At 43.2% G+C, this 21,301-nt stretch overlaps 1 protein-coding gene across 1 annotated transcript in view; it reads left to right on the forward strand.

The window, feature by feature from the left end:
• Positions 1-20,871, forward strand: part of ephb3a (eph receptor B3a) — a 29,864-nt gene extending 8,993 nt beyond the window's left edge. The window contains exons 3-15 of the mRNA XM_031294356.2: positions 1,325-1,997; positions 4,019-4,174; positions 6,001-6,336; positions 7,579-7,703; positions 8,687-8,843; positions 9,050-9,158; positions 9,452-9,504; positions 9,979-10,101; positions 10,817-11,064; positions 14,271-14,486; positions 14,806-14,955; positions 16,668-16,861; positions 19,195-20,871. Coding sequence (XP_031150216.1) covers positions 1,325-1,997; positions 4,019-4,174; positions 6,001-6,336; positions 7,579-7,703; positions 8,687-8,843; positions 9,050-9,158; positions 9,452-9,504; positions 9,979-10,101; positions 10,817-11,064; positions 14,271-14,486; positions 14,806-14,955; positions 16,668-16,861; positions 19,195-19,306 — 2,652 coding nt within the window. The 3' untranslated portion in view covers positions 19,307-20,871. The remainder of the gene's footprint in view (positions 1-1,324; positions 1,998-4,018; positions 4,175-6,000; positions 6,337-7,578; positions 7,704-8,686; positions 8,844-9,049; positions 9,159-9,451; positions 9,505-9,978; positions 10,102-10,816; positions 11,065-14,270; positions 14,487-14,805; positions 14,956-16,667; positions 16,862-19,194) is intronic.
• Positions 20,872-21,301: the final 430 nt, after the last annotated feature.

Here is a 21,301-nt window from a genome sequence, read left to right on the forward strand (position 1 = left end):
GAAGTCACGTCAAAGCTACATTATGTAGAAAGACATCAGTCTACCTGGTTTATTAACCCCAACATATGCAAACATCTTCTCTCAAGCTTTATGTGTAGGCATGGGAAAATATATATACAATATATATCGCATAACCTGAAGTGCTCAGGAGTGCTGCCACAGTGCAATCACACTGACAGCATTGCATTTAAATGGCCATTTTAATAAGTAACTCACTGTTTGCATTATAGATATATGGGGGGAAGTTTCCATTTAAAGTGTACAGTTTTATGCTCTCATCTCTCTCAGCACACATAACACATTTATATGATATAGAAACCAAATCTCTTGAGGCTGTTTCGATTGCACTGCAGCAGTATGAGCACTGCCTAGCATAGGTGTGTGCATATCTATTGATAAAGATCTAACCTAGGGCTGGGCAATATATCGATATTATATTGATATATTGATATCGTGATATGAGACTAGATATCGTCTTAGATTTTGGAAATCGTAATATCGTAAATGGCTTTTCCTGGTTTTAAAGGCTGCATTACAGTAAAGTAGTCATTTTCTGTTGCCAGATAATTTATCTTAATTCTCATTGTGAAGATATTTTGTTAAAGCACCAACTGTCAACCCTATAATATCGCCACAATATCGACATTGAGGTATTAGGACAAGAATATCGCGATATCTGATTTTCTCCATATCGCCCAGCCCTAGTCCAACCAACACATCTGTGACGATCTTAGCTGCAAAACATCCTTCTAATTCCAAGCCTCCAACACATAATCAGCACCAGGACTGTTAGTCAAACAGGCATAATGCGTGAAATGTATTTTAATGGGAAAATGTTTTCTATTAATAGCCTGTAATGATTGGAATTTTCTGAATGATTCATGTAATTAGAAGCATTTTAGCTGCAAATTATTCCTCACAGGCCACATGTACACAACCACACTGTGGGAATGTGTGTGTGCATGTGTTGCATTTTTATATTCTGTTTATAGCAGACATCACTTTGCTGCTTTGGATGCCCTCTATGCTTGAATGGTTTGCATTAGGATGCACCGCGTTTAACATTACTCTATTTTAATTAACAACATATTGGATGAGCGAGTTTGTGCTGTAGCTAAGTTGTCTGAATGACAAATAGAACTGTTGTCGCATAAATAAAAAGCATTAGATAATCAATTTAATTTAGCCTCATTGTATTCTTAAATCTACTCTTTTCTCTGCTTTGTCTTTATCAATTGTCCACAGTGTTTATAGTACGTAGTTGTTCCAGTTTCACTGCTGTCATCTCTTCCTTTGTCACAGTGTCTCTCTGTTGTTTCCACAGTGGGAGGAGGTTAGCGGCTACGACGACTCCATGAGCCCAATCAGAACCTACCAGGTGTGTAATGTCCGACAGCCCAACCAGAACAACTGGCTCAGGACGGACTTTATCCCCCGCAAGGGCGTGTTGCGCGTCTACGTGGAGCTCAAGTTCTCTGTCCGTGACTGTGCCAGCATCCCCAACATCCCCGGCTCCTGCAAAGAGACCTTTAATCTGTTTTACTTTGAGTCAGAAGGGGACACAGCTACAGACACCAACCCTCTGTGGAGGGAGAACCCCTATGTGAAGGTGGATACTATTGCCCCAGATGAGAGTTTCTCTTTGCTGGAGGCGGGCAGGATCAACACCAAAGTGCGCAGCTTTGGCCCTCTCTCCAAGGCCGGCTTCTACCTGGCGTTCCAGGATCTGGGCGCCTGCATGTCTCTCATCTCAGTCAGGGTTTTCTTCAAGAAGTGCTCCACCACTATTGCAAATTTCGCTGTCTTCCCTGAGACTGCTACAGGGGCAGAAGCCACTTCCTTAGTGATCGCTCCAGGGTCATGTGTGACCAACGCTATGGAGGTGTCCGTCCCTCTGAAGCTGTACTGTAATGGGGACGGCGAGTGGATGGTTCCCGTGGGCTCGTGCACCTGCGTTGCTGGCTTTGAACCTTCTGCGGATGGCACCCAATGCCAGGGTATGTGTTTTTTATCAGACATTTGGACTTTTATTTAAACAAACCTCCTTTATATGCTCAGTGCAAGTCACCTCAGTCTGTGCCCTCTTCTCTGCATTTATTGTGTGGCTCCTGAAAGGGGGTGAAGGAGGGTGGAGGAGAGTATGAATTAATGAGGTGTTGCAGAGAGGAGCAGCATACAAATATTGCGAGAGCAGGGCGGGAGAGAAAGATAGCGGGAAGGCACAGAATAGGGAGCCAATAGATTTGTGCAAGGAAAATGCAGATAGTAGAAGGGAAAGCCGTCTGGAGTCCAGAGAAAAGAGATATTAAAAGAGAAAGAGAGATAGTGTGCGTTAAAAAGGTGTGAATTGCCAACGATGGGATGGTAACAGCAGCCAAAAGGAGAAGAAAGACAAGGGAGGGGGGCTGCAGGAAGTCAAAGGCAGACAATGGCGGGCGTGAGAAATAGTGTCTAACATGCGCTGGAGAGCTCATTCGTTGCCATTTGGCGGCTCAAGGTTAAAAGCTTGCCGCCAATGCTTGATGAAAAGTTCTCCAGGGCTTCAGCCAGTGGTTGAGATGAGGAAGTGTAATTTCCTCCGCAGCCTTCCGTTAGTTAATCTACAGGCGGCCACACTCATTAACACCATTCAGACCAACGTGAGCCAACACTGCCATGCTAACATTAATCACTCAGACATTTCATTTCTTACCTCAGTCTGGCCGCACGCTCGCAGCCAAACACTGCAGATGGAGAGAAGGCGAAAAAAAAGAGGATCAAAGAAGAGGAGAGACAATAGATGGGGAGAGGAAAACATTATTGTATCGAAAACAGGAGAATCATCGTGCCCTCCAAAGAGGTTAATGGATTGAAGCAAGACAGTGGGGTGATTCAGCGCCCTCTCGAAAAGAGGCGAGGAAAACAAACAAATAAAAGAAAATGATGATGCACTGTGTAATAGAAGAAAAATAAATCAGAGAGTGTAGAGCCTAAAGGTCTCTGTGAATTATGAGAGAAAAAAAAGTACATTTTCATCTTATCGTCTTTGGCTTTTTAGTGCACAGTGTTATGGCTACAATGCGGGGCCATTAGCTGTGCTGATTTTCCTAAAAGTGCCATTGTTGGGAATTAGGGTGGAACTTGAGTTCAAACTCAAAGACCACTTAGCCTAACTAGTTAATCACACTCTCTGTCTCACTGGCTGGGTTTTATGAGCCCTCACGCTGACAGGACAGATGTTTGCCAGAGACCCCACTTTTATACCACCAGTTAGGAATGTGGCAAACAATAAAATGTGGGGCTCTGGAGGCTGCTATATCCAGGCCTTTTGCTGCTAATCCCCTTTATCTGAATCCTTCTTTAGTGTGGGCTTATGCTGGTTTATCCTTAAGACTCGATATCAGCCAACCTTTAGCGTGACACCTTGGAATTCAAATTAATCGCTTGGACACATCGTCTAAGATTACCGCACTTTGTATATTTTTCTGATAACCCTCCTTAGCTAATTTACGTCTGATTTGATGTCATTTGAATTGATTTATTGGCTTATAATGAAGCTGTTTTGCATGCATGTGGAGGCCTTGTTTGTATTAACCGTGTGGTTTGGAGATCTGAGGATACAACCGACACTGATTGATGGGTTTAGGGTGTATCCCTTTTCTCAGAAGCATTCTCCATCCCTGTTTGTTTGACAACAGCTATCTCCTGTCAGCAGTCTATCTTCATCCTCCTTTTCCTCCTCTTCAACATGAAACTTAGCTTTCACCCCGACTCTCTCTTAATGTCACCTGCGGAGAGAGTGAAAATGAAAGAGCACATGCAAATATATAGATAAGACCTTATGCTTAAATGTTTGCCATCTCTCACGTACCTATCAACATTTTCTGCATACATCTTGAGCTTTGCAGATACTTCAGAGGAACAGCTATTGTTATGTGACAGATGTGACGGCCGCTTGTCATTTAGATAAGTGACAAGCACACAGAGTGGTTTTGTTTTGTTCTTATTGTCCTTTTTGTTTTCTCTCCCGCCCATCCAGCTTGCATCCCTGGGACCTTTAAATCCAAATTTGGGGAGGGATCCTGTGTTCCCTGCCCAGCCAACAGTCGCACCAGTGCACGAGGAGCCAATATTTGTCCCTGCCAGAATGGTTTCTACCGTGCTGACAGCGACCCTCCTGACACTGCCTGCACCAGTAAGTCATCCTCCACTGCACAGGCTAAAATCCTCAAATGTTATTATGCTGAGAAAAATCTGAGGAGTAGAAGTAACATTCGGTGAATCATCAGTGCCAGGTGGCATCTATCATTGTGTTTAAAGTCCAACCAAAATCTAAATTTATTTCTTTGCTAAAAAATCAGCATACATATCCTCTGTGTTTTTTGTCAAATGAATCACATTTATTTGTCACATACACAATCATACATTTTAGTACAATGTGTAGTGAAATTATTTTCTGCTAGCTCCTAACCAGTAATAGAATAGAATACTGTATTTATTTGGTTGAAATTGTAATTAACAAAAATAATATAATAGTTTTCAATGAAAAAGCCCTAAAAACATTACACTACATGCTCAGCACCAAACAGAAGACAGACAAAGTTAGCAACTAGCTGGTGCACATAGTGGAGTAGTTAGTAGCTAAAGAGACAGACATTTCCCTCAGGTGTTAGTCCATATTTCAAATGGAAATTGTCTGTTTGGTGATAACCAGTCTTATCTGGTGCTGTGTTCTGCATGGATAGGCCTCTGAGAGAAGTTTCCCAGCAGTGGTACTGATGGAGAGCCTTGACTGTGCAAAATCACCCCCCAGGGGCCTTTCGCCATGTTAAATGACAAACAGGCCTCGCAACTCTCGTCACAGGAACACTGTGGACTCTGACATTGACCATCCCGTCACAGGAACACTGTGGACTCTGACATTGACCAGCGCGCACAGACAGGCAGGCAGGGACTCAAGCACCACCTCCGACTAAACACGCAAACACACACACACACAGGCCTGACAGTTCTGTCCCTGCGGGCTGTCAGAGCTTGTGCCAAGCAGCCTGTGCTTCGTGTTGGAAGAGAGGCTCAGCCAGTCAATGGCCGGCAGCTTGGACTCGACGTGTGTTTTAGATGGGTGTCCAATTAGAAGAGCCTCCACTCTGAACTGTGTGTGCCTAATTAGAAAGGATGGGGTGAGTGAAACACGGCTCAGGGCAAGCCGGCTGAGGAGCTGAACTCAGAGGAGAGGCAGTCTTAGCCGACAAGAGAGCTGATGGCCTGAGAGCCTCCCCTCCTCTTCCCCCTTTCTCTCGCTGCTTTGAGACAGCTTAGACTTTCTCCCGCTGGAAGCTAAGAGGGAGAGCCTCTCTCTTCCTTCACTGTAAAAAGATGAAAAGTATGTTTGCTAAACCGATCCTTTTTGCCTCCCTTTGCGGGTTATCGTGCTTCATCCAGGTTTCAAACACTCTTCACTCAAAACGCAGCACTTCTTATTGAACCGTGGTGGCCTTGGGTTATACTGATACAAGAACATGAATTTCTATCAAGAGTGGATTAGCTAAGTTTCATGAGCACCAAGAGGGTTTATGCATAGGAGCTACAGTGTAGAGCAGAATAGGATTGTGCTTTTCATAAAGGAGCATTACTTAGTGATGAACAGTGGTGTTCTGCTTGTGCATGACAAGTTGTATTTATCCTCCTGTTTCTGAATATGTTGATTTATTCATTTACATCAGGAAGGATTTTTCCTTGTTGTTATGTTTTTACATGTTTCCCATGTCCTTTGCTCCATCCTGAGGATTTGGTTGGGGCATGTAAAGCAATTTTATGAAAAGAATAGGATTGCACTCTTTTCCTATTTCTGTACTTGAAATACTTCATGTTGTTGCTTTCTTATAGAGATATTAAAACATTTATTTCACCATTGGGAGGATAATGTAAGCACTGCATAGGGAATATGACTAAAACCTCAGTTGTGTGTTTTTCCATTCTGCCTGCCCACCTTTTTAAACACCTACGTTTGTGTTTGTGCAGCGATCCCCTCGGCTCCTCGCAACGTTATATCCAGCGTGAACGAGACCTCGCTGTCCTTGGAGTGGGAGGAACCCGAGGACACGGGCGGGAGGAGCGACCTCGTCTATAACGTGGTGTGTAAGAAATGCCTGCGGGACCGGAGCCCCTGCACACGCTGCGATGACAACGTGGACGTCGCTCCTCGCAGGCTGGGGCTGAGGCAGAGGAAGGTAGTGGTGAGGAATCTGCAGGCTCACACCCGCTACAGCTTCGAGGTGCAGGCTGTCAACGGGGTTTCTGGGAAAAACCCCACCACACCCAGCTACTCCACGGTCAACATTACCACCAACCAAGCCGGTTAGTAGAAGAAGATCTGTCAATGTCATTGGATGTGTCCACAAACCAAGTTAATTCATAGGCCATTCAATTCAATTCAATTCAATTCAATTTTATTTATAGTATCAAATGCCTTTTTGCATCATTTTTGGTTTTCCATTATGAAAAAAAGTACCTGGTACCTGCCAACAGGTACTTTTTTTTAGTATCACCTCCGTCGAGGTTCCAAGCGAGCTGAGGCGATACCAAAAGGTGATGTGAAAACCTGCAGACTACTGATTGGTCGGAGAGAATCGTCACTAATCACTGCGTCATCATTGCTAGCGACAGAAGGGGGTGTCCTGAACAAACCTGTCATTTTTAAATAGTTTAGCCAGCGAACATTCAACGTTCTGTGTGTCGTGTTAGGTCGTGGCAGTTTCCTGCAGCGTCGCTATGACGACCAGCCACGCTCGCCTCATGAATGAGGCGGTACTAAATCTGCAATTGAAAAAGGAGGACGGGGCACTGCGGCCGAGCTGAGCTAAGCCGAGCCGAGCCAAGTCGAGCAGGTACCATGTAGTGGAAAAACGCCATAAGGGGCTGGTAGCAGTACATACATGTGTTGAAGGGGAGTGCAAGGACGAGTGGTGTCCGGCTGATTGGGATGGGCTGGTCTGGGTCTCAAAAATCCAGGGCTGATTTTTTACCCCAGTCCAGCCCTGGTGGATCCTAAGTTCATTCAATGAGTGTCTTAATGAGCTCTTAGTATCCAGAGTAGTAACGCCAACAATAAACATTGTTTAACATGCTCAGTGAGAGTCACAAATGAAAAACTCTCAGGTGGCGCTCTGCTTTGTTGAGTTACAGGAAATGCAGATAAAATGTTAAGTATAGTTTATATCTCCACTGTCAGCATTCAGCACTCTGTCAACCAGGCCTCTCACGTTACATCACTGACAATGTCACCTTTTCACAGACTGTAATTACTCTCCCAGGTAACCTGCACTTAATCCACCTTACTGAAGTTTATGGACCCAGAACAATAACTGTTCACTTTCAGGCCTCACAAATCAATCAACTGCCAAACAGTGAAGGTGACACATGTACCGTTTTTCTTAAACCGTTCAGGTTGAAGTATTTCAAATAATAATTATCTTACTGCGATGGCTTGTGACTTTGAAAGAGAAAATCTTGGCAACTTAAAGTGGCTCACAAGTGAAGTAACTGTCCGGGACCTTATAGTGTAATGTAAACTGTGTCCTCTCTGATGTCCAACCGCAGCACCTTCAGCAGTGCCCACCGTCCATCTGATGCGCTCCACCTCAGACACTCTGAGTCTGTCGTGGCTGCCCCCTGAGAAACCCAATGGGGTCATCCTCGACTACGAGATTAAATACCATGAGAGGGTAAGCTCTAAGTTTTTAGCTGTTGCCTTAATGTAGGTCACAGTGCTCGCCTTATTGACTCTAAAAATCTGCTTTTCCAGCCCTGGGCAGAGAGAAGCATTTGTATGGATGCTGAAAAATGTAATATTGAAATATGATGTGTGATCAAGTCTAAAAATGTCTATTGTTAGAGAGTCAGCCTATGAGCAGGTCAGACTCAGCAACTGGTGATGTAAATGCTGCAACATTGGTTTGATTAAATTCCCTAGTAAAGCCTGCAGATATAATATGGCCATTTTATAACCTTTGATGGTAAAATCCTTAGACCCTGACAGGGTATTCAGACTGAAAACAGCACTACATTAAAATAATTTCAGGGTCTGTGTTGGTTCCAGTTAGGGCAGTTTCAGTAATAGGTCCATTTGTTTGAAGGCTTTGAAGGCCAGTAAGATGGATTTACATGTATTTGATTAGCCAGTTCATCACTTTGCTGGATGCCTTCACATTGAATTGCAGCAAAAGTTGAGCCAGTTCTACTTTTTTGCTGGAGAACCATGCATTTTTAAATTGAGGTTCATATGTTCAATACTCGTACAAATAAATCTTCTAAATCACAAAACCCCCAAGTTGAACTGACTGTTGACTGGATAGTAACTTGTTGCATTGAAGCTCTAGTCACTGTTAACTGAAAGAACCATTCAACTGTGATATACATTATGTTGTATGTTCATGCAGTGCTAATGTCAGTCTGAACACGGCCTTAAACGTAGTCTACAGTATAAGGTTAAATGTTAAAACGTAGTGTAACAGTAGCAGAATTAGAGAAGAGTCATTAAATTGAAATTTGTAAGATGTACATTGTGTTATTTCTTCTTTAAGTTACACAATATTGCTTCATAATGCTATCTGAGAACCAAAAGATTGGTTATTCACCTACAAGCCGCCTGCAAACCATCAGGAAACACTTGACTCTGCTGCTTTAATAGTCCTTTGTTTGACTTCAGGGCCAGGCCATGTCCCACACCGTAACATCCCAGCACAGTTCAGCCAAGGTGGAGGGGCTAAAGGCCGCTACGCCCTACGTGGTGCAGGTCAGAGCTCGCACTGTTGCTGGATACGGACGCTACAGCAACCCCATGGACTTCAGCACCAGCCTCCACAGTAAGTACAACCTCTCTCCTGCTTTACAGTCTGTTGTTGATGATCTGCTGCTACAGTTTTCTTAATAAGGGTTCAAGCGTAGTAGTTTTTTAGGGCCGCATTAATTGGTAGCCATTACATTTGCAGTACAGGCCACCCTTTAATATCTTAAGAAGTGTTCCTGCTGTTATTTACTCATATGTGTCTGTGTGTGGTATTTGCTCCAGGTGACCCTCAGAAGTCGGTGCAGGACCAGCTGCCTCTCATCATCGGCTCGGCCTCCGCCGGTCTGGTGGTCATTGTTGCCTTGGTGGTTATCGCTGTTGTCTGCCTTAAGTAAGTGTTTGATTTTTATTACTGACAGCCTGAACTACATGTTTCATTTTGTTAGTTAGACAAAGAGGCTCATTCAATTTTAACATGCTTTCAAAGGGTGTGTACTTACTATTTAGCTTCAAGAAGGAGCTTTGCAAGATAGAAAAAATAGACCTGCCCTGTGAGTTTCATCCTTGGCAGTCTTTGGTTTTTATCTGATTGCAAGTTAGATATTAGTTTAGTTTCGTTGAACCTGGAAAGGGTCAAGACTGATAATGTGAATGTGACTCTGTTTATGTGCTGCTTGTTTACAGGAAGCAGCGCGGCGGCTCAGAGCTGGAGTACACTGAGAAACTGCAGCAATACAGTGAGTTCATGTGTTCAGCTTGATAACTGTCTCCTCTATGATCCTTTGGTCATGCCAGTACAGTTAACCAACTGAATCAATCAATTATCCAATCACCTGATTGAGTCAGGGAACTAATTTCCCTATTTGCTCAGAGGAAGTCCTGACCATGTTGTCTGCTTGATGTTTGTCACAACAATACTCCTTTTTATATGTGAACTTTATAATATATATGATATGTTGTTTTATTGTATTTTTATGGTGTATTTTCACATTTGACACAGGACAAAAATCTCAAACTATTTATTTAATGATAATAATGAAATTTAACATAAATTTGATTATTTTACATCATATATATTTGTTTTATACATTTGCCATTTTGTGTTGGATATCAATATAATTACATTTATTATTAACATTGTGACATTAACGTCAGCTGGATAACCCAGGCAGATATGACGAGATGACAATTCTGTCACTTTTCCCTCTCAGTTTCTCCAGGAGTCAAAGTGTACATCGACCCTTTCACCTACGAAGATCCCAATGACGCCATCCACGAGTTTGCCAAAGAGATAGATATCTCCTGCGTGAAAATAGAAGAAGTCATTGGTGCAGGTAAACAACGCCGTCGTTTTTGTCCAAGAGGACAGAGAAGGATTCAGGTTTATTAATCATTTATTTGAGCTGGAGTGTGGCATCAAGCCCCGAGATTCTGTAAGAAGTCCTCCTTGGGAGAAAAGGTTTAGGATTCACAGAGTGTGTATGAGAGCTGCTGGTGGGAAGGATTGAAGTAAAAAATCTTCTCTGTAGCTCTTCTAGCTCTAGTCTTTTTTTCTTCTTCTCTCCAACGGCATGTTGTGTCCTAACTTCACCTCAAATGACAGTCTGCTCCTGCTCGTTCAACCTTCCTCCCTTCTGTCTTTCTTTCTTTCTTTCTCTTTCTCTCCTCCTTGTAAACACTCGTTCTCAGGCACCAAATGCAAAACCCCCAAGTTCCTTGCCCGTCCTCTGTCTCCCTCCACTGCTCCCAGGTTGCACACTCGATCGATTTGGGTCACTCCCTCTCTCCCCAACATCTTTGACCCTTGACCTTCCGTCCTTTCCTCTTCTCTTTTCTAATCCTCTCCCACAGTTGAAGTCGACCCTCAACTCTTTCAAATCAGCTCCTTCACTCCTGAGTCCCACCAGTTAACGTTCCCTCTCCCTGCACTTTCCCCAACTTCCTCTTCTCCTCCACGCCTCCTCTTCTTTCCTCTGCTCACTCAACCCATCTTCCCCATCACCCTCACCCCCTTCCTCTCCTTACCCCCACCTTCTTCTCTCAATCCAGGTGAATTTGGCGAGGTGTGCCGTGGACGTCTCAAGCAACACGGTCGCAGGGAGATGGTTGTGGCGATTAAGACACTGAAAGCCGGCTACACTGAGTGCCAGAGGCGGGACTTCCTTGCCGAGGCCTCGATCATGGGCCAATTCGACCACCCCAACGTGATCCGGCTGGAGGGCGTCCTGACGCGGAGTTGCCCCGTCCTCATCATCACAGAATTCATGGAGAATGGGGCACTCGATTCCTTCCTCAGGGTAAGCTTGGCGGCAGGTTTCATGCCGCAACACCTCTGACCGAGAAGATTACTTTCTGTTTGTATCAAAGCTGAGAGAAACACACACACAGGGAGTCATTCACGACACCTCTGGGTTATCAGAAGGTTTTACTCTCTGTGAAACACCCTGAGGCGCTTACTTGCAGAGTGATAGAGATTAAATGTGCAATATAACGCCTGGAGACAGGCATAGTGTCTCTGCTTGACGTGACTGACTGATGCTGACAGGGTTTTCAACGCACAAACTCCTGGTGGAAAACTGTCACACAGCAGACCTTTTCGGTTTGCTTCAGTGCATTAGAGAGTCTTTGTACGACTACAGAATATTTTACTGATCAGAGTTTTCGGTTCAGACCACCGCCACCTACACAAAATGCTGAACAAAGGCAGGATGAGAAATGAGGTGTCACACAGTACATTTCCAGCTGCGTGGGGCCTATTACATGTCATTTACATTCAATGAAATGTGTTTTCCTGCATGGCTGCACTGTGAAGAAGTCTACTTAGGCTGGATGAGGCTACTTAATGCTTCTGGTGAATCGATGCCAAGCTGCTGGTCTTAAAATCAGTTTATCTTTAAGTGATATACAGCTGCTTGTTTGCATAGATGAAGAATCAATGATATTGATGAGTCTTGACATTGACCAGCTTGTTTTGATATTTCTTAACTTAAGTGGGCTTAATTCCATATAACTGTGCATCTGTGGTTCAATACTGGCTAAGGACCTTGTATATATCGTACCTGTTTCCTGTCTGTATGGACACAAAAAGGCAATATGCCAAAAAAACAAAACAAATCAAACAATACCAGGGCTGGGTATTGTTTGAAATGTTTCAATACTAGTGCCTATACAAGAGTTTTATGATTAAAAGTTGTCAAAACATAAGCAGCCGACTACGAGAACTTTGCCTAAATAAAATACCAAAATTGGCAAAATAATGATTTAAATCTGTGAATATATAATTAGTAGGTATAAGCAGCAAATCCTAGCTAGATTGGAACTCTCAGTTTATTTTCAATTTCCAAAGGGGCGTTATCAATGGCCATGGAGTAAAATGCCTCTGACGCGATTGGATAGACCTACAACCAATCGGAGCAACGAAACATGTGACGTGGCACTGAGCAACAGACAAATGTAAATAGACTAAAGTGATGAGCATCAGAATGTCTGAACGAGTGTTGCCATCAGAATTTTTAAATACTTCAGCAGAAAGTTCCACATCAGCTGCAGCCATCTTGGTTCTTTTCAAAAATGCCTCAACGGCACTCCACATTAAGCTAGGTTTATGTTGCCGTAATGTCCTTGGGACGGAGGTACGCAAGCCAAAAATGATGTCATCATGTATTTTGTGTAAAGCACGAAGGCTGCCCCATATTAGATCAACGGTTGTGATTGGCCTGGCCAGGATCTTGTTGGCTGGAAATCTATTTGAACGAGACGGGTACCAGACATATCTGCTCGAGCAAAACCAGAGAGACCAAAACATGAGCTTGCAGTTTTGTCTGGTTTCCGGGCTAGCTTTTGCTGCTACCAACTTCCAAAATGTGTGAATTTGCTCTTTTGTATTGTTGCCCAGACAAAGCAAGCAATTTGAAATCTTGAAAGCTGCAACCATTATTTTCATTATCAATTAATTTCGATTCAATTTAGTTTGCTTTCATATCTGTCAAAGAAAAGCAGTAAATCCTCACATTTGATAAGCTGAAACAAATGTTTGGCTTTTTTTCTTGAAAAGCCTCTTCCCTCCTTCTCACCCATTCCTCTCAATCAGCTGTCCCACAAATAACACAAGAAACTCCACGGCCTGTGCTGTCCCCGCTCCCGCCAGTGTCACACTGCCAGAGGAACTCTGAGTTCTGCTCCAACAAGGAGACTATAGAGTTAACTCTCTCTCTCTCTACAAACACACACACACACACACACACACACACACACACACACACACACACACACCTGCACAAACTGTCCATATGGGTCACACACATGAGACTTCGTACTGCAGCTCCCTGGAGACATGAACACACTTACACACACACGACATATGCACATGAGGAAGCATTACAGATATACAGAAATAACACACACACACACATATGTACACACCACCGTGGCTTTGAATGTCTGCTATGAATCATGGCTGTTTACACATCTATCCATTCTGGCTTGTTTTGCTGTCAGACTTCATTGGAGTGTGCCGACTACAAAGCAGAATGTTTATGGTTTTGTCATGTCACATCTTGTGTTCTGTGCTTTCTCATTGTGGAGTCAAAGCAGGGATTGATTATATGTTTTTTTTCTACTTATATTAAATTAAATATGCAGGTCATAAAAAGAAACCTCACAGCATAGTTTCAGCTTCATCCAGGTTTGCAGAACCTCTCATTTTTTTACATCACATAAGTGTGTGTTGACATTTGATTGATCAGTTTCAATTCACACACATCAGGTTTCATGAGCCTTCACGGGTTGGACTGCTGATGTATTTCGATGAGGAGTTTATCCCTCTGTGTCACGCTTCATACATGTGGAGAATTGTAAATTAAACCCTGAAAGCGCTAATCTCAGATTTGTTTCATGCCTCCCAAATGTTAACATAAAATTCTGCAACTCAGGGAATTTCAAATGAGGTAAATAAGCTTTGAGCAACATGCCATTCTAATTCAGTCAATGGGACGATTTGCAAGCGAAAAAAAAGCAAACAAAGCTTTGTGTTAAAAACGTGCACTGCCTCTACCGGCAACTAGTTTGTCAGTCAGCTGCAGAATAAAAAAATACCTGCAGTTGTCTGGTTTTGATTTCAGCTTTGCAGCTCCCATTTTGTTTTTGTGTGGAGTCAATATAGAGCCTTAATGGTTTTAGTACGACAGTAAAGAGTCTAATTAATCAGCTAATTGGACAGCATGTGTGAAAAGGTCAGCTGTCACTGACTGTCAGGAGCAGCCGTGAAGCATTATGACAGATGTCATGTTTATGTGGCCTCAGTGACTGATTTGCTCTCTCTGGTGCTTTCTCCTCCTCCTTATCTCCCACACTTCCCTATCGTCCTTTTCTCCCCATTTCAACACACCCTTGTTTCTTGTTCTCATTTTTCATTCCTTCGCTTTCCTCCTTGTTCATTAACTCCCTCTTTTGCTCTTCTCCTCCCTCCTCCACCTTTGCTCCATCCCCGGCTGTGTTTTTGTAGCTGAATGACGGGCGCTTCACAATGACACAGCTGGTCGGGATGCTGCGTGGCATCGCTGCAGGGATGAAGTACCTGTCAGACATGAACTACGTTCACCGAGACCTCGCCGCCCGGAATATCCTGGTCAACAGCAACTTGGTCTGCAAGGTCTCTGACTTTGGCCTGTCGCGCTTTCTGGACGACACTTCCGCTGACCCCACATACACAAGCTCGCTGGTCAGTATTATTTGTGCTCACTCTGTTTGCACACTCCGTGCATGTTTAATTGAGCTTGTTAATTGGATCCTCTTCACTTGTTTCACATGTGCATACGGACGCATGTGTGACTGTTCATGTGTGCCAATATTTGCGTTAGCCTGCTAGACCGTCTGTGAAATGTGCATTCACTTCAGCATGTGTGTGTTGTTATAAACGGTAGTGTCTCCCAGAGTTTTGATACCAGCCCCTCTGTGTGTGTGTGTGTGTGTGTGTGTGTGTGTGTGTGTGTGTGTGTGTGTGTGTGTGTGTGTGTGTGTGTGTGCGCATGCGCACGCAGGGAGGGAAGATTCCCATCCGGTGGACGGCGCCAGAGGCCATTGCCTTCAGGAAGTTCACCTCTGCCAGTGATGTGTGGAGTTATGGCATCGTCATGTGGGAGGTGGTGTCCTATGGAGAGAGGCCATACTGGGACATGAGCAACCAGGACGTGAGTTAGTCTGAAAGTCTCATGGTACAAACATATCTGTAGACCAAATGCACATTCAGGGAGTTTTATGTCTAAGTTTAGGGCTGGCTGAGAGTTTCACTGAGCTGTTGCAGCTTTGATTTCCAGCGTGGCATGTTGGACCTGGGCCTGTTCAGCTGTCTTTATCTCCTCATTGCAGATGCTAGTGCAGCTGTGTGTCTGTATGTGTTTTTACCACCTTATTTACAGCCCTAGCCTGCCCAGCCTCTACAAATCCATACTGCAAAGCCTCCCTCACACACACACACACACACAAAGGAAAACTCAGGAAAAGGCTTCTTTTTTTTTTTTTTTTTACGGGCGTTGTTACCTGTAGGCTATCTGCACTACACAGACATCGTAACTACAGCAGTGAGCTTGCAGGAAAGAAAAAGAAATCTCTTGGTTCTCCTCCCTGAACAGATCACTGTGTACACCTCCACTTTATTCTCTGAGGAATATCACACTGTATTGTGCTTCAAAAAGAGAGTTGATAGCAATAAAGCACAAAGAAAAAGGAGCCGAAATGAAAAATGCCAGTAATGTATGTATAACTTCCATAACAAAACCCACATGCAGTAATGAAAGCATCAAAGTGGAGGTCCTCTATTGTTCCCAATAGCATTTGTGCCACAGTCATCGCTCAATAAGCAACAGAGTCAACAAATGCGAGATATAAACAGAGGTACTCGCCAGCTAGAAGCACGACATAAAAATCAAAGGACAAGCAGCAGGAGAAGAGGGTTGCAGCAGAAATGTTTTATTGTTCCCAAATGGCAATTTTTTATTGTTGTGGGGAGTTAAAACCCATACAGAGCTTATGGAGGGAAATGCTGTTGCTAGGCGAAAATCAAATCAATGAGCCAACGTTTTCATCCCCCACTTATTATCTCTCCTATCAATCATGGCAGTTTTGAAGTGACAACTTTGAGACTACTTGAGAATATTGTTTTTAGAGTTTTATAAAGATGATGAAAAGAAGGTTGGAATGTGTGACAGCATGAGCCAAGAAACTGTCTAATGTAGGACATAATACAGTAACTTGGGATTATTCTTCCACCACTCAAGCAAAGACCAAACAGAGTGAGCATAACACAAGTGAGTCAGAGCCAAATGTTAACACTTTTTAGAAGCACCACATGAAATGTCCTTAAATCCTTCCATGGAAGATATTTTGGGTCGATATTTTGCACTTTAAATGTGAAATTGAATGTTCATTCGAACGTGTTGACCCATGCTAGCAGCTCTATGGATGGAAATGAAGGTCGGCCACTTTGGTTCAAAGTGAACTATCTTCACAATTATTGGATAGATTGCTGTGAAATATTATACTGATATTCATTGTCCCCCAACTATTGTTGACAACTATTGGATGGATGCTGTGAAATTAGGTACAGATATTCAAGGTCCCCAGATGATAAATTGTAACAATGTTGGTAATTCCTTAAATTTGTCCAATACTTTGGATTGTAACCACATACCTGCAAAACTCATGACATTCCCATCTGCCTCAGCTGTACTTTGTGTACAGTACAGCTCTAATTGGCAAATGTTAGCATGCTAACAGGCTATATTAAGATGATGAACACAGTAAACATCAGAGTGTTAACGTTGTCATTGTGAGCATATTACCACCGCTGTGCTTCAGTACAGCCTCGCAGAGACTTTTTAAAGAATGACTTCCTGTCCCTCAGGTGATGACGGCAGTAGAGCAGGACTACCGGCTGCCCCCGCCCATGGATTGTCCCATGGTGCTGCACCAGCTGATGCTCGAGTGCTGGATGAAGGAGAGGAACCTGAGGCCCAAGTTCTCCCGCATCGTCAGCACCCTGGACAAGCTGCTCCGCAACGCCGCCAGCCTCAAGGTGGTGACCAGCACCTACTCAGGGTAAGTCCAGCTGCAGGAACAGAGGAAGACTGAAGTAGCTTTTTGACAAGCTTTTCTTCAATAAAGAAAAATTCATGTCATAGTTTATGCCTTAGCATTGTTCTCATACTGCCTTTTTGAAGGGAGAGAATTTTTAAGGCAGATGGAAACTGTTTGCTTTTAGAAATGTGTTTTCTGTTTTTAGGAAGAGCAAAGCACTTCACTGTTGCAACATTGGCAAGTTTGCAGTGAAATTTAGTAACTTTTCAGACAAACTTGCTGAATTTACTTTCTAAATAGCTGCAGCAAAAAGTCTCACTGGGTTTATATGCTATGTATAGAGGGTTGGACCAAATGAATGCTCAGCTGCAACGTAATCTTGCAACTTCAGACCATTCTGAAGAATCTTAGTTCACAACAGCCACCAGACTTCACAGTATGTGCAGAAGCTTGATTAGAAATGTTATAATAATTTATAGCACATTTGCAAAAACTTTCATCATCAAGTCTGTAATGTTGGCTGTGTAGTTTGTTGTGCTGTTGGCTGATGTGGCAGCTACTGTAGCAGACCTTTGTTGAAAATATATGCATTATTCTGCTGGGATTTCCATATAAGTATGTTATGCTTTTCAGGTTTTTCCACACTAACGGCTGAATAGTGCAAACGCAAAAAGGGGTGATGCAATTCTCTCTCTTTCACCTTGTGTGAAATTGTACCCTGTATTGTGTATGACGGCTGTGAAGTGCAGGATGAAGATTCCTCCTGGTGCAGAGCTGACCGGCGCTCTGCCTCTGGGTTGTTGCAATAAGTTGTTACAGTAAAAGAAAAAATGGCTGGCCTAAAGAGAGGCACACCAAGGTTCATGCTTGTTGGGTGTGGTTTGTTTTATGCTTTCTGTTGATTTGGGAGGATATTTCTTTGAGCTGAAGGCTTTTACTGCCAGACAGATGTCTGCCTTCTTTTCTCTGACACTTCCTTTGGAAGTGTAGAAATTGACTTATTCATAGGTAGCGGTCCTCACGTTGACGAGTTGTTTTTCAACTTTGTTTTCAGCGCAGTGGCTCCAAATGTTCCAGCCATTTTTACTGACGTGTTTGTTCTGAAATGTGTTAGCCTGGCATGCAGTCAACAGTATGATTAGTGCTGCTTTAGATGCTAGATCCTCAGCTCTGAGTGATGTATAATGAATCAAGCGCACATCCTCAACTCTGTGCCTCTGACTATGCAATAGTTTCTTGTTACCCACAAAAAAGGCAGAATTCATACATATAGTATCCAGGTCTTGTGCCAGCTCCTTGGCTCACAGTTTCACTCTAACACAGAGCCCCAAGGGTGATTCCTATGCCAGGATTTTGGCTCAGTGAAGCTAATTGTGTGTGGAAATGTAATGGCTGACCTCGGTTTAATTCCCCCTATACTTGGCTGGGTGCTGGAATCTAGGTGATAGGACAGACAGCAGCCAGAGCTGCTGATGTGGAAAAGCAGGAGGTGATGAAGTGTGAGTAATAAGGGAGATTGAGGAGAAGCTAAAAGAGAGGAATGTGTTTAATTAGGTTGCTAATGAGCTTTTTAATGCATCAGGGGAGGGCGCGCCCAATGCTGTGATGGGAAAATAGTAAAGGGATATGCGTGTGTAAGTTGCGTGTGTGTGCGATGCTTGTGCGTGTGTGCATGTTATGCTACGTGCCGCTGTGTGCAGATGACATGCCAATGATTAATTTATGGCCTCATCTGTATGCAACAGCAAGAGAGATAGAGGGGGGAGCGGGAGGAAGAGGAGGAGGGAGAAAGGATCATGTTGTCAGAGCATGATTTAGAGAGCGTCTCCGGTGTTTGTGGGTGCGTCTGTACGCTCGCTCCTGCTCACCTGCCATTGGCTGCTCAATGATGTTGGGGCAGATAACAGAGGGAGAGAGAGGATATGAGATGCAGCACTATCTGTAGAGTATCTTCAACTACGAGGGCCTTAAAGGACGCTGGTCGAGCAACAAAGGACACACGGAGGCTGCATCGCTTTTTCCAAGATAGCGAAGGAATATGTTGAACTTTTATTAAAACTGGAAATGTGATGAGTAGATTTGGCGCAGCATTTGACTTGAACTTTGTTTATAGCAGATGAAGCTTGAGATCAGCAGATTTGAGTGTATCCTCAGGATGCTGTATTTTTATAGGTTTATGACCATTAGGTCTTAGGTTAATATATACTATGCAGAATTTAGCTACACCGACTCTAAGATGGATTAGACCTTTATCTACCTTCAATGAGAGCTCTTAGCGGAGTAATAATGAGATGTACCTTTTGTTTAAAGTGGCTGTGAACCTGCTGCTGACCTGTGCGGCTTTGTGTTGGCAGGGACCTGCTGCGGCTCGGAGGGACACTGCCGGGGCACAACAGGAAGAGTCCGGACAGCAGTCAGGAAATCGTTCGGCAACAAATGAGCCAAACTCTCCCCATCAGAGTGTGAGCTGCTGCGGCCAGGAGGATACAGAACGAATAAAAACTACCTAGAAACTCTGACGTGAAGAGCCTAATGTAAAATACAAAGAAGAAGCTACAGAGAGAGAGAAAGAGGACCGTTTTGGAGATTTCTTTCCAACTGGAGATGTCCATTTAAAGAGAACTGTCCATTGCAGTGTGTGTGTGTTCATTACTTGACACTTGTGGATTTGTGACTATTGACATAAAGCCAAACTTCCTGTTGCCCCCTCTCAGGTTGTGTTTGCATGTCTGCATGTGTTCTTGCTGGTTAGGAATCAGTCTTTCCTTCTCTTCCCCCTCAGACTGAGGACTGGAGAGCTCATACAGATAATAGGATTCAGTGTATAGATGATACAACAGTGCCAAAATAAAGCAAACGTTTGCTTAAAACTGACTCTTAAGACAGCTCAACATCTGTAGACCTTCAATCCAATCAACCTTCTTTTTTCCAAACCCAACCTGTTCTTTTATTTTGCTTTTTTTTTTTGGGAAACAAGAAAAAAAAAAAAAATTTCATCTGCTTCCTCTTAAATACTGTCTTCCACATGTACTGGGAGATATACGTGTTACAAATCTGTACAAAGCATCCGAGTCTTCACACCGTCTCTCTGTCTAAGGAGAGATGTAACTGACACTGTGCGGGACACGTCATGTGCATGCCAAAGTGGAAACTTCTTCATGAGAAAAGTAGAAATAAGTTCCACATTAACTGTTGCTTTGGTGGCATTTTGCTGTATGGACTTTAACGTCCATGTTTTCTTAATCTTGTTTGATTCATATACGCATTGTTTTGAATGCTAAGTTATTATCTATTATTGCAAAGAGGTGTTTTTTTTGTGTTTTTTTTTACAAGCACTGGGGCTTAACTTTTTTATTGCAATGCTTGTTTTTTTCAGACATTAACAAACCAGACAGACATGAATGAATGAATTAAGATGTGAAATGTTCTGCTCAGACAGAATAATTATAAATGAAAAGCGCCTGTGGTAGTGCTGTGTTGTACATTCTACTTTGGCGAATGTATTGCAGATCAGTGAGAATTAAAAAGGTCAATATCCAGATGATAGCATTGTGACCTTAATATTGACCAGACCTACAAATACTAATGTAGAACAAATCACTCATTGGTTTATTTCTCCTGACATGTGTTTTCTTCAGCACGCCAGCTGTCAGCGCAGTTCCTATCTAAAACAACTGCCTGTATATAACTATATTTCTATTAGACCAGTCAGCTCAGCATTTACATCCATCTGAGCAGATTCTGGCCTCTCTATGACCCTCGTTTATATGCTTGTTTGTTTATTGTTGAGGAGCAAACAAATGGAGAAATTGCAGTTTAAATGGTCATTACATATCTGAAACTATATGTTACAATGAAAGAAGAAAATGTGTGTCTGTTAGGGCAGACTTTTTCCTGTGCAATTAAAGGTGTATTAGATTGTAAAAAAAAAAAAAAAAAAAAAAAAAAAACGCCAGAAAACTAGAACAAAAATAAGCATTTCTCTTTCAGTATTTTTACGATAATCATATGCAAATAAATTATTAAACGGATCTCTGGTATTCTCTTTGATTTCTCGGCGGGTTCACATGGGCTGAAGTTCCGGGTCTCCTCTTATCTGGCCGAGGGATGAAAAGAGAGAAGAGCAAGTTTGTTTTACCTCCTCAGTCGGAATATCACAGCAGCTTTGGATGAACTCATTAAGATGGAAGATTAATCAAAGGCCGGTCCACGCAGCTTGCCTATTAGTGAGAACATAGGACTATTCTGGGGATTTCAGTCTGTTGCTGCTGGAGAGGCTTCAAGGAGGCAAAGTTAATCTGGCTTCACACCCAATGTCAGTGTTGTTTGGCTTTAATCTGTCAGCCAGGACACAAACCGGGTCTCTTTCCAACCAGTGCAGATGAGTGAAGCTGTCACCTTCTGTTTTTATTGACTTAAAAGGAGCTCTTCTGTCGGGGGCTCCGGGGGTCCACACTTACC

Source organism: Sander lucioperca, chromosome 9, assembly GCF_008315115.2.
Source record: "Sander lucioperca isolate FBNREF2018 chromosome 9, SLUC_FBN_1.2, whole genome shotgun sequence".
Taxonomy (NCBI): domain Eukaryota; kingdom Metazoa; phylum Chordata; class Actinopteri; order Perciformes; family Percidae; genus Sander; species Sander lucioperca.